This window comes from Panthera onca, chromosome D1, assembly GCF_046562875.1.
Source record: "Panthera onca isolate mPanOnc1 chromosome D1, mPanOnc1 haplotype 2, whole genome shotgun sequence".
NCBI classification, from domain to species: Eukaryota; Metazoa; Chordata; class Mammalia; order Carnivora; family Felidae; genus Panthera; species Panthera onca.
This window is the reverse complement of record NC_138348.1, coordinates 8,107,047-8,120,010: the sequence shown is the minus strand read 5'-3', so window position 1 is coordinate 8,120,010 and position 12,964 is coordinate 8,107,047. Positions and strand designations below refer to the sequence as shown.

Below are 12,964 nucleotides of genomic sequence, written 5' to 3'. Positions count from 1 at the left end.
AGTGGACAAGGTGACTGTGAACCTGTACCCTGGGTTTGGGAGTCCCTTCCGTGGGATCTTAATTATAGTAAGGTGAACGTTTGCCGTGGGCCAACAGAGGAAGCCCCTGCTGGGGCCGGGGTTCAGACCACACCGCACCGTGCTTAGTGTAGACCAATCCAAGGTTAGAGGGACGAGGCCCTGAAGGAGAGCAACCAGGCTGAGAAGAGCCTGGAGCTTCTGAAGGAGTGGGGCTGTTCATCTTGGAGAAAAGGTTGGGGCAGGGACACAGCCATGAGCCAAGGTGAGTCAGCAAAACTGGAGGTGGCTGTGGTGGCCCTGGGGGACTGGCTCCAGCTGCGTTGCATTGAGGGTCTGTTAGCTCCGGGGCCCTGTAATGGAAGACTGTAATGGAAGAAGGTCTGGCATCCCAGGCCCTGCACCGCTGTGTGGTCCTGCCCTCGTACAGGAGGACATTGTTGCAAGGAGTAGGGCTGCGGGGTGGCCTCATCCACCCCTCCTTCCCTTCCACCGGTTGTGACAAAGTAGCCGTGCTACTCATGCAGTGAGGATCTTCCTGAACTAGCAAGGTCCCAGCCGGCCAGGTCCGCACGCTGGGTGGTGAGGGACAGTATAGCCTTCATAGATGGGCACATCGTGAGTGCCGCCACACCCGGAGTCCGGGATGATGCCTGGGGAGTGGACTGGGCAGGGGCGGGGGGAGGGCGGTGAGGAGGTGGCCTTCACTCCCAGGGCAGCCTGTGTCCTGAATGTTGGATACAGGGAGTGAGAAGGGATAAGAAAAGTGGCTGGAGGGCTGTGGGGGCCCAGGGATGGGCTTGTCCAGTGCAGGCCTGGCTGAAAGATGGGGTATCGAGAACAATGAGAAAGAACGGGGGACTCACTTGTCCTGGGCTACAGGATGGAGAAGAGGTCAGGGGTCTGGTGTCTGAGAGAGAAACTCAGGGTAAAGAGTTGAGGGTCCAGAAGGCAGAGGGGTCTGGATGCAGGGTCACAGCAGGATAGGGGTGAGGCTGGGAGCACCGGTGCAGCCAGAGTCATAGAGCAGCAGCACAGGCTTGGATGGTCACATACATGACCTGGGTCATTTTTCCCTCTCGGCCTTGGGGTTGACTGGGGCCTCCATGAGCAGCATGGGATGCTCCTTTTGGTCCACGCTCACCATGATGCCCTGGGGAGGCGGACGGGGAGGGCTTGCGTGTGCTTGGGGGGTGGTCCAGCCTGGCGGCCCCACCCCTCGGCCCATCTCAGTGTACCCATCTATATCATGGGCCCAGGAGCAGTGGCACCCGGGCTTGCAGACCGGAGTGCTCAGTTCTGTTGGGGGTCTTGGTGGGCTGTCAGCTGTGGGGTGTGGGTGGACCCTGCCACACCAGCGTCCCTGGACTTCACCAAGCCTGAGCGGCTGTAGCACACAGCGCATGAGTGACGTGATCTTATCTTCGCACGTGGCCACTGGCTGTGGGCTGCAGGCCGGAAGGGGTTAACCACTGCTTGGCTCCTGGGAGGTGGCTGAAACTTTCCAACCAGCTGCCAGACCCCTGGGGTGCTGGGCAGGACAGCTGCATTCCACTGGGGAGAGCAGCACCCCCTTGTCGCTCTACCTCCCCACCCTCCCACCCCTGCCAAGCTGTGCAGGGGTGGGGGTGGGGGGGCTCTCGAACGTCTGGCGCCTGCTGACAGCTGTGCCCCAGGAAGAACAGATGCCCCTCTGGGACTCTGCCCACACGCGCCCTGGAGACTGCTCTGCCTGGACCAGGGCCAGCTCAGGTTTCCTAATCAGCCTTTTTCTTCTGGTGAGGCCTGCCCCTCCTGCCTCTTTCTCCTACTGGACTTTGTGTGAAAGCCCCCATTTTGCAGATGGGGAAGCAAAACCAGGGAGGCCAAGGTAGGGAAAGAGCCATTCTTTTTTTTTTTTTTAATTTTTTTTTTCATGTTTGTTTATTTTTGAGAGAGAGACAGAATGCGAGTGGGTTAGGGGCAGAGAGAGAGGGAGACACAGAATCCGAAGCAGGCTCCAGGTTCCGAGCTGTCAGCACAAAGCCTGATGCGGGACTCGAACTCACGGGCCATGAGATCATGACCTGAGCCGAAGTTGGATGCTCAACCGACTGAGCCGCCCAGGCGCCCCAAGGGAAAGAGCCATTCTTTAACCCAGCGAGTCAGTTTTGGATTCTCGAACCCTCCTCCTCTGGACACTGGACCCTTCCCAAGACTGCTAGGGCCTCTGCTGCTCCCCCCACCCCAGGGACACAGTACATACAGGCCTGTAGAGAGAGTACAGCTGCCCTCAGTGAGAACCCTGGGGTGGGCTCCTTCCCCCTCTAGCCTTCCCCTCTGCCAGCCCTTGGGTTCAGTGCCCAGCACCCAGTCAACATCCCAGCAGGAGAGTCTAGGCCAGGTGGGGAGAATGGAGACCTCTAGCTCAGGGACTTACCAGCCCTGTGTTAGGTGCTTGGGGAGGTGGTGAACCTCCAGAAGGTGTGTGTGTTGGGGGAGGGGGTAAATCTGAGGGATTTACACCTCCTGGCACTACAGCGCCAAGGTTCAGCCCCTTCCCTAGGCCTCACAAGCTGCAAATTTGGACAGAGCAGCGTTAGGCTGGCACCTTTAATAGAGTGCCAGGCTTGGGGTGGGGGATAACCAGGCTTTCTCTAGCCCATGTCTGGCCAGTGGGGCTGGGAGGCCAGCTCTGAGATGGGACACCTGGTATCTTCCCAGCCCATATATGACCCCCCAGGCCCTTGGGGACCGGGATTGTGAAGCTGGTCTCCATAGTAGGGACCAGCTCCCCTATCCGTCCCCGAGGCTTGGGATCTATTCTGCCCCATTGAGGGAAGGGGAAGTAGGGGGTGAACAGCTCGGGCTGGGACCCAGGCTGGGACCTCTAGGCCTCACCCCCCCATATAGAGAGAGACTTCCAACAGTCTGAGTGCCTATGTGTGTGTCTTCCTAGACTTTTATCTACGCATATCTATTTCTCTAGATACTTCTTTGTTTTACAAAACCAAGATCATATCACGCATGTGTCTTCCTTGCTTTTTTCTTATCTGTTTTGAACTGTTTTAACTGAAGTGTAGCAGACCTACAGAAATTTACATAAGTTGTGAATGTACAGCCACTCATGATGGAATGATCACAGAGCAAACACATTTTTGTAACCAGCAAGAGCCCCAGCACACCTCTTCCTAATCTGTCCCCAGGATCCTCACTACCTGACATCTGCTCCCAGGGGGCTTGGCCCTGCCTGCTGTTGCCCTTTGTCTGTACTCCTCTATGCCTGGCCTCTTCTCCTCGACATTGTTTGTGGGAGCCATCCATACTGTGGCTGTAGTTTGTTTGTTTACTATACAGTGTTTTGTTGGATAAATGCACCACAGGAGTTTGCTGCTCTGGTCGAAGGACAGTCCCCGGCTTGGGGGCAGGATCCCTGGGGGGTCGGGGCAAAAGCAGAGATGTCGGTATTAATGAGGCATTAATCCGAAAGGCAGACCGACCTAGGTGCAAATGCTGCCCTGGGGTTTGTAGACTCAGTTGCAGTACTTAAGCTCCGCCTGCCTCTTTCCTCCTTCCTCTCTCTCTGAGAGAAGCCATCTCACCAGGGTTATGAGGAAAGCCCTGGAACAGAACACAGATGGACCTGCTCTGCCAACCTTTACTCCTTTTCCTCCAGCCAGTGGTGAAGGAGATGAACATGTGGTTCCCCAGGGAATAAGCCAGGGAACCACAGAAACGCTGGTCCTAAAATCTCTCTGGGCCTCTTGCCTGGCTGAGCTCTAATCTGGGCATTATTATTTTGTTTATAGGACAAAGGCCTGACAAAGCCAGTAGGGTAGCAGGGAGGTCCCTGCCCCTTCTCCCAGTGGCAGACAGCCACTAGTGTCTAATGCCCCTAGGCTGTGACTCTTGGGATGGGAGTGGGAGGGGAAGTTTAGAAGCCTCTGTCCTGGGCTGTTTGCCAAGGCCAGGGAAGGGTGAGGGAGAAGGGCCGGGTAGCTGGGCGGGGGGACAGGGGGGTAGTCCCACATGACCAGCCAAGAGGGTCCTTGGCTTCACACAGGATAGAAATCAAACATAAGCCAGGGGTGCCTGGGTGGCTCAGCGGTTTAAGTGTCTGACTTCGGCCTAGGTCATGATCTCGCTGGTCCCAGGTTTGAATCCCGTGTCGGGCTCTGTGCTGACAGCTCAGAGCCTAGAGCCTGCTTTAGATTCTGTATCTCCCTCCCTCTCTCTTTTCGTCCCTCAGTCACACTCTGTCTCTTTCTCTCAAAAATAAATAAACATTTAAAAAACAAAAAAAAAAAATCAAACACAAGCCAGAAAAACTGCGATCAGTTTACTGAATAGTGTAAGTGATAGAGACTAGCAGACGGAGTGTCTGGGAAACTTGGAAAGGAAAGGAGACTGAGTCTCGGTGTTGATGGGATTAGGGATTTATATTGGAAAGGGGTCTAGGGTGCGTGTTCCTTCGGGAATCCAGGGGAGGGTCTGATGAAAGGCTAGTGTCAGATGAACAATAGATGCTGTTCCATAAATTATTGAAGATAAGAGTATTGATGCCAGTGTCAGCCAAGGTTTGCTTGAAGCTAATGTCCTGGAACATGTTTGGGATCTGGCTCCTAAGTGTTATCAGGTGTTTGGGACCTAGGACACAACTCAGAGGATGATTAAGTTGCTTGTCCCTTCAAGTGGGAACATTGCTTCTTTGGCTTATTCAGAAATGGGGTCTAGCAGAAAAACAGCTGAGACAGTCATTTATATATCTCTATATAATATACATATATTATATATGTATAATATATATAAATTCATATTCTATTTTATTTATACATGTTCTATGTGTGTGTGGTGTGCATATAGATATAGATATAGATATAGATATAGATATAGATATAGATATAGATATAGTAAACTCTACACCCAACGTGGGGCTTGAACTCACAACCATGAAATCAAGAGTCGCTTGCCCCACTGACCGAGCCAGCCAGGAGCCCCTGACAGAGCCATTCTAAAATGGAGTCCCTTGCAAAAAATACAAAAATAAAGTAAAATGGAGTTCCTTCAGCTTCCTTACCTCATCTTGCCATCTCACCCTACCCCACCCCCCACCCTCTGCCACAGTCTTTGATGCTCCTGGCCACGATGACGTCCAAAATGGAACTTCTGGAAACTCCCTCTGTGGTAGCTTGTGTGACAGTTAAAAATGTGGGTTTTGGAGCAGATAGACCTGCCCTGGAATCCTGGCTAGGCCGCCTGGTAGCTGCATTACCTTGAGCAGATCCGCTCTCTAGGCTTATTTCCTCATTTGTGGAAAAAAAAAAAAAAAAAAAAGACTTTGAAATAATAGCAAATCCCTCCTGCCATCGTTGTGAAGATGGAATGAGATTGTTGGAGTTAAGGCCTGGCTCTGTGGCTGGCCCCTCACCCCACTTTCGCTTGAATACTGTTCAGTCTCCTGCAGTTCCTAAACGTTTTCTGAGTGATGTGTGCCAGGTTCTTTGGAGACAGTAGTGAACCAGACACATGCTCTGCCCTCAGGTGGCCCCCAATCTAGGGATAGAGACTGACCCTGCGGGTAGTGCTAAACAGGGGCTGCTGGACACAAAGGTGGCACAGACTTCCTGATGCAGTGCTACCTTGTCACTTCCTGTCACATCATAGCACATTTGATAGCTTCTCATTGTGTGCTTGTTTATTGTCCGTTTCTCCCCTCTGGAATGTCAGTTCTGTGATAAAGGAGTCCTTGTCCACCTTGTCTGGAACAGTAGGGGCCAATGACTATTTGTGGAATAAAGTAAACTGTGTCAGCAAGTGGAGGTCTGGAGGTCGGAGTTGGTGTCGTGAAAAAGGAAGGCTAGGTGAGAGTTGAAAAGTGTCCTAAGTAGAACACAAGATACAAAGAAGCAAAAGGCTTGGGAGTGGGGAGGATCAGAAAGCAAGAAGGGTGTGAAGTAGAAATGAGGCTGGAGTTTGATATCCAGGAATTAGGATTTTGTCTAGTAAGCAGTCGGGAGCCACTGAAAGCTTTTTAAGTGGGTTACACGGATTGGTTAGATTTATGTTTAAAAAAGAAGGGAAGAAGGGAGGGAGCCAGGAAGGAAAGAAGAAAGGAAGGGAGGATGAAAGGCCAGCTGCCACTGCGTGGAGACTGAAATTGGAGAGGGCAATAGTAATGAGTCGAGTTCAATTACAAGGTTAGTGTCCGGCGTTCCGGCCAGAAACAATGGAAGCCTGGCGGAGAAGGATTCTGAATAGAGAGATTTTTTTTTTTAAAGAGTATGAATGAAGGGAGGAGTCAAGAATGCCGCCTCGTTTCTGGCTTATATGATTGGGTGGCTTTAGGTGTCACTCAAGAAGATAGGCCGCACTGGAGGTGGGGCATAACTGAAAGGAACGCCCCTCCATGCTCCGCCCATTGGCGGTAGGATGGCGTCGATTGGCTCTTTCGAGGAGCGCGCCGAAAACTGACGGGGGCAGGTGGGAGGTGTGTCCCTGCGTCATTACCGGGAAGCTTCCGGGACGCCCTTTCCTGGCCTCCCCAGAGCCGGAACTTCCGGCCTCCGCCGCCATTTTGACTTCCCGACCTTGGGCTACTGTTGGCCACTGTCTGCAGTCATTCCTTGCGGTCATGTCTGTACTGACCCCGCTGCTGCTGAGGGGCCTGACAGGCCTAACCCGGCGGCTCCCGGTGCAGCGTGCTCAGATCCATTCCAAGCCTCCGCAGGAGCAGCTCGGGACCATGGTGAGGAGGGGGCCGGGAAAGGCACGGGAGGTGCCGCGAGCCAGACTGGGGGTCCCGCGGCGAGTTCGGGGATGGCCGGTCTGGCGTGCTGCCCCTCGGCGGCCCTGAGAGTGCCCTGCACCTCGCGGCCCGCAGCCTAGCAGGGAGCAGCAGTGGTTTGGGGGTGTCTGGAGGGCGCGAATGAGAGGGACAGTACCCGGGCGACAGTTGGGGCTCATTCAACACCAAATCTCGCTCGATTCAGCATATTTCTGTCGCTTACGTGCGGTGCAGCCTCGAGCCCTTAGTCCTCTCTGAACCTGTTTACTCATCGGCTCATGGGGGTTGCGTAACGACTGTCAGCGGCGATAATGGTTGTTACCACTGTTAATGATTAGGGAAGGTGGGTCTTTGTCATTTCCAGAAATGTGGGAGTTTAACCCTTAACGACTCTCACCTGTGTGGCGCTTTAATGCATTTGCCTCAGCGGCAGAACTCGGCCTCGAATGCGAGTCTTCAGAATCCAGGCTATTGGGCCCCAGTTAGGAGCAGAGCCTGATGGGCAGCTGCGATTAAGGAAATAATAGTGATAATAGTTGCAGCTGGCACCTGCCGAGTGCCCACTGCCTGCCAGACACCGCCCAGACTGCTGCGCTGGTCCCGGTGACCCTGAGAAGAAATGACCATCATCTCGGTTTCGTGGTGGAGGGAACTGAAATTTAGGAGCACCGTAACCACTTGTCAAAAGTCAAACCTTCAGTGGCAAAGAAGGAATTTGAACTCAAGTCTGACTCCCAAGTTGTGCTGTGATCTTTACTGCAGTAGGGAATGTGGAGGTGGCTGTGCAAAAAGTCTTTTATCCCTGGCCTTTGAGGTTGAATAGCAGTCCTGGAAAGGAGAAGGGAAGAGAGATGTTTTTAAGATTTTAAGTAAGCTCTACACCCAGAGTGGGGCCCCAACTCGCAGTCCTGAGATCAAGGGCCGCGTGATCTACTGACTGAGCCAGCCTGGCACCCTGAGGAGAGGGGTTTTTAAAGGCAAAGAAGGAGAGGTGCATTTTTAGGGTTATCAGCCTATGCATGGTTCCTGGATCCCAATAGATCAAACAGGTTTAACTCTTTGTTCCTGTCCCTTTGCTTTATCATCTCGTGGTGGATTTCTCTATGGATCCTAACACAGGCTGGCCCCACTCCCATATCTGACCCTTCACCTCAAGGCCTAGAGCGGGCCTTGGATCTGCTGTGCCCCTCCTCTGAAGCCTGAATCCCGACTCCTTGAAAGGGGCTTTCTGCTGCCTGGTAAGCCTAGGGGAATTCTTACTCTGCGGGTTCCTTCTTTCTTGTGGTCTGTAGGAAGTCGCCATCGGGCTCACCTCCTGCTTCCTGTGTTTCCTCCTGCCGTCGGGCTGGGTCCTGTCACATCTGGAGAGCTACAAGAAGCGGGAGTGAAGGGGGCTGGCCTGTCCCTCACCCTGTGACCTGACCACCCCTGGCCTCTCCTGATCAGGTCTGCTGCATTCCTGGCCAGCCTTCCCTGGATCATGTCCTTCAATTACAGCGACCTCTTCTGCAATCATGACCTCTCGATTTCTCTGCGGTGACACCCTGGGACCACATATGTTAGTGTATAAGGCCCTGCTCGGTAGGGCCCTCCTTGTAACAATAAAGTGTATTTAAACCTTGCTTCAGAAACGCATCGTGTCTTCGGCCCGGGCTCCTGCCTCTGTACTTGAGCGGAGGATGGTGTTGGGCGGGGGTGTGGCCAAGACGGCCTGGCCAGCCGCATGTCCCTGCTGGCTGACTGTCCTGTGGTGGGTTATGCGTGCCCTGCTGTTCTTGCCGCCTGGAGGTGGAGGGAGCTTCCCCTGCATGCTTTCCTGTGTTTCAGCGTTTTCTGGCTTCCTGGGAAAACAAATCCTGTTGTCCTTGGGCAGCCTTTCCTTGCTCCTCCCGTCTGGCTCCCCGGTCGTGCCAGGCTCGGGGCTGCGCCGTGCATGGGTGTCCGTGTTCTGTCTTTCTCGCTGGGTCCAGCTCTGCAGCCGGAAGCCCTCACTGTGGGTGCAGCCTTCCCCTCGCTCCTCGGCTGTGGGCTCCCACTGTTTCTCAGGAGCTTCTTAGTTCTTCCCAGTCGGAAGGTGGGCGCTTTATCTCTTTCATGTCAGCCCCAGGGCAGTGGTCTTCTATCCGGAAATGCCTATGGACTGGCCGCCTTCCTTGTGCTGCCTGCCTCTTTCCCTGTCTCCTGCCTTTCTTGGCCTGGAGAATTTGCTGCTCCTCCAATCCCAGGGCCCTTCCTCAGGGATGCTTCCTGCGGGGGTGGGGGAGGGGTGCTGGGGGGGTACCTCCGCAGGTGGGATGATGCATTAAAGTGCTCCACACTGGATAGCGTGGTAGGTCCATTTCCTGCCTGTGACTCCTTCCCTGAGGGGTACGGACTTCCGTTGTGTGCCTCCTGCCAGGCTTTCCTGCCACACAAACTAGCCTTTATGTCTGGGCCTCAAGGGACAGGGCCGAGAGTGCCGGGAGGTTGTGCAGATTGGGCTGTTGGCCAGGGGTGGGGGAGAGCCCATGTAGGATCTGAAGGGCCAGGCTGGGTCGGCTGAGCAAGGGGCTTCCACCAGTCACCTGCTGGTACCTCGAGAGCCCTTGTCTTTGGCAGGGAGGGACCTCTTGGCTGCATCCTCCCAAACAACAGGGTCGCTCCTGTCTTGCGCCTCACTCTGAGAGGCTCTGCTGTTCACACTTCCCGAGCAGAGGGCTCTGAGCTACTTGGCTCTTGGTTGGCTCAGGTTTCCGGTGGGCACAGATCAGGCCTTGGAGCTGCCGTGAAGCAAGAACATGACCCCAGAAGACAATGGTCTGGAGTTTCTAAGATGACACCACTGCCCTGACAAGAGTTTTTATTGGGTGTCCCCCATTTTTGTGCCCCTGGAGCCTAGAGGGCCACAGTGGTCCCCTTGTCCCAGAAGGACAACTCCAGCCCAAAGGTGTGCATCTCCAGCCACTGCTCAAGTTGATGGGAAACCAGTGGTTATGGGCAAGTCCTTTAGGGCCCCCGAGTCTGAGAAGGCCCTTAGCAAGCCCATCAGCAACTCTGGCTCTTGCTCTCCCCCAGCTTGCTCGGTCCCACGGCATACGTGGGGGTGGACGAGAGAGTGTAGGGTGCAATCATGCTTGAACCCCATCCTCCCCTTGGTCCCCGGTGTGGCCACTAGGTCTGAAATCTGGTCACCATCCAGTGTCCCTCTCCCATTCTTAACCAGACTGGGGCTCTGGGTCCATTCCCTCTAGAGACACAAGGCGTCTTGTACTTCCAAATAGTACTTTATGAGTCCCTGCTGTGGGTGCCTGTTGGACCCTGAGTCTGGAGGAGTAGGTGTGTTTGGCCCCAGGAGTGCACCCTGGGTCGGGAGAGGCTGCAGTCCCGATAGATGCTATAATGTCAAGAAAAGTACTGAGAGTCAGGAGGCCTGGGTTTGAGACCTGGCTTGGTCATTTATTACCTGACCTTGGTCAAGTCAGTTAGCCTCTCAGTCTCAGTTTTCATGATTGTAAAATGACGGTGACATGGAAGGCAGGAAAACGTCCCCTCAAAGAGGTCCAGGCCCTCGTGCCTGGACTTGGCAGGTGTGATGAAAGTGAAGCATGTTGAGATGGGAGATTCCCCGCTGTAATCACAGGTTTCCTTAGGGTGGACAGGAAAAGCAGGTGATGGGTATTTCAGAGATGCCACCTGAGAAGGACTTCCCCCACTGTTGCTGGCTTTGAAGATAGTGGGTCATGAATTAAGGAATGCCATGGCCTCTGGAAGCTGAGGACGGCCCCCGGTTTATAGCCAGCAAGAACATGAGGACCTTAATCCTACAGCTGCAAGGAGCTGAATCACCAACAACCGGCATGAATCGCAGCAGATTCTCAGAGCTTCCAGAAGGGAACACAGCCTGCAGATACCTTGCTTTTAGTCTGGTGAAACCCATACCAGACTTCTGACTCTAGAACTGTCAAACTCTACATTTGCGTTGTTTTAAGCCACTAGATTGGTGATTTGTTACGGCAGCAACAAGGAGACTAATGCATTGTCCTCCCTGTGCCATGAGGCTCACATGGGAGGGGCTGGCTCCAGTGGATCGGATCCTCAACAGACAGAAGTGAATTGGAATGTGAACCATTTACAGGAGGACAGTGCCCAAATGAGGAGGGTGGGGATTGTGGGTCTGGTGTGTGTGTGTGGGGGGCGCTCTCCGTTGGCCATCACCACCCCCTCTAATTGCTTTCTGCTCTAAGTGGCCTGGACTCTGCAGGCAAGTATCAACTGAGCTAGCAGCTTCCAACGTGTAACCTCTGCTCGGCTTCACCAGTCTGCCCTCTGCACCATCAGAGCCTCTCTAGACCATGATCGTGGAGTGGACTGTCTGTGGACCATCATGGGTTCCTGTGGCAACAGCTCTAGAGGTTCTCTTGGGGCCGGCACGCCCCAGCTCCTCCCATCTGGGCAGATGCCGGACTCCCAAGCCCGCCTTGGGAGGGATTACCGACCCCTCATCTGTGGTCCACCTTGAAGCCTTTCTCCTGGCCATGGCCTCCCTGGGGGACTGTGGCTGTCCTAGGACCTGTGCTGGGTCATTGTACGTGGCCTCCCCCACCGCCCCCAGAGGTGAGAGTGGGTTGTGGGCCTGGGAGCCACGGGGCCCCCTACAGCCTCCATGCTGTTCCGGAAACTCTCCCTCTGGGGCTGAGCTTTCAGTCCGGGTCCTGGTATGGAGTCTCTTCTCCCTCCACCTGACAGATTCCTTCACACATGGACGTGGGGTGTGCCGGCAGGACTAGGAGAAGGCGTCTGCCCTGTCAGTACAATGGAAAATAAAGTCCTCTGCCGTTTGTCACCTTTGTGACTGTATTTAACAGCAGTCCGAACCCAAGTGCGAACATGACGTGTCTCCATCCAAGACCCGGCAGTCAGGGCCAGCAGCACTGGACCATTTCCGGATTTGGTAAATTGGGAGATGGAGATAAACGCCTGGAGCTATGCTGGTGACTTCCTGGCAAACATGTAATTGGACTTCAGATGCTTAGGATAGAGAATCAGAGCCCATTTTAAAATGGTAAGAGTAATAGAAGAGATGGTGTGAGGGTAAGAAAACAGTTATTAACTGCCAAATAAATCAGCATGGAGAAGACTGGGCAAAAGTTGACCATCCTGGGCTAGGTTAAGAGCCAAAGCCTCCGTCTGGCTGTTTCCTTCCAATTTTTTTTTTTTCTAAAGATTTTATTTTTAAGTAATCTCTACACAAAACGTGGGGCTCAAACCCACAACCCCAGGATCAAGAGTCTCACATTCCACCAACTGAGCCACCCAGGCGCCCCTGTACATTGGTTTTTCAAGCCCACATCCCCCAGGAGGGAGGTATTTACTTGGTGTTAGCAGCCTGGCTGTGGCCCAGCACAGGCTCACCACTGGGATTCCTTCTCACTCTTCAGAGGAGAGGAGAGGATTTACCAAATCCGGTGTTCCCTGTCCTGACCATTAGTCCGGAACCCAGCTCCCCGTGTCCCTTTATGCCTCATCGACTCCCTGGCCAAAATAAGAGGGCACAGAGTTGAAGTTGTCTTATAGCAGTTTTCAAGATTTTGAAAAGCCAGATAGAAATCATGTCATCAACGGTCTTAGCTCTCCATTTAAGAATACTGCTTCTAACTGAAGATCTGACTGCCAGTGAAGAGATTTCAATGTTAACACTGAGAAAAGGAATGAACATTTTGGCAAGCGTGGGTCCAAACAGGGTGGACCCTTTGCTTTCCTGAGCTTAGAAGCAACGCCACGGTGACAAGGCCACCGTGGGCTGTGTGGTGAGCCCAGGCACCAAGGGCACCTACCCCAGGACAGGAGGTAGCTCATGAAATGAAGAAGGCCCTCGACAGTGAAAAGTTGGCAAACTGAGCCACACGCTGTAACTTCCCTCAACAACAGCATCTTGAATATCCAAAGCCTTGCCGCTTAATTTTTTTTAAGTAATTCTCTATCCCAAAACGGGGTGCAAACTCACCACCCCAAAATCAAGAAGTCACGTGCTCTACTGATGGAACCAGCCTGGCACCCCAGCCTTGCCACTTTTTAAGCTTTTTATTTTTGGACAATTCACAGGCAATTTTAATAGGCTACACAGATCCCATGTACCTTTTACATTGGTAAATCTTGCAAAATGATAGTACAGCATAAACCTGGGGTTCACATACAGTCAAGATA

The 12,964-nt window shown here is 53.5% G+C and overlaps 1 protein-coding gene across 1 annotated transcript; it reads left to right on the top strand.

Annotated features, from left to right (window-relative positions):
• Nucleotides 1–6,555: 6,555 nt before the first annotated feature.
• On the top strand, nt 6,556–8,403 carry COX8A (cytochrome c oxidase subunit 8A). Its single transcript, XM_060607038.2, has 2 exons — nt 6,556–6,742; nt 8,074–8,403. The coding sequence occupies exons 1-2, from the start codon at nt 6,629–6,631 to the stop codon at nt 8,167–8,169; spliced, it is 210 nt and encodes a 69-aa protein (XP_060463021.1). The 5' UTR covers nt 6,556–6,628; the 3' UTR covers nt 8,170–8,403.
• Nucleotides 8,404–12,964: the final 4,561 nt, after the last annotated feature.

Coding starts and splice junctions, on each gene's coding strand:
- COX8A (XM_060607038.2), top strand. CDS start 6,629: ATGTCTGTACTGACCCCGCTGCTGCTGAGGGGCCTGACAGGCCTAACC. Junction 6,743..8,073: donor AGGAGCAGCTCGGGACCATG/GTGAGGAGGGGG, acceptor TGTGGTCTGTAG/GAAGTCGCCATCGGGCTCAC.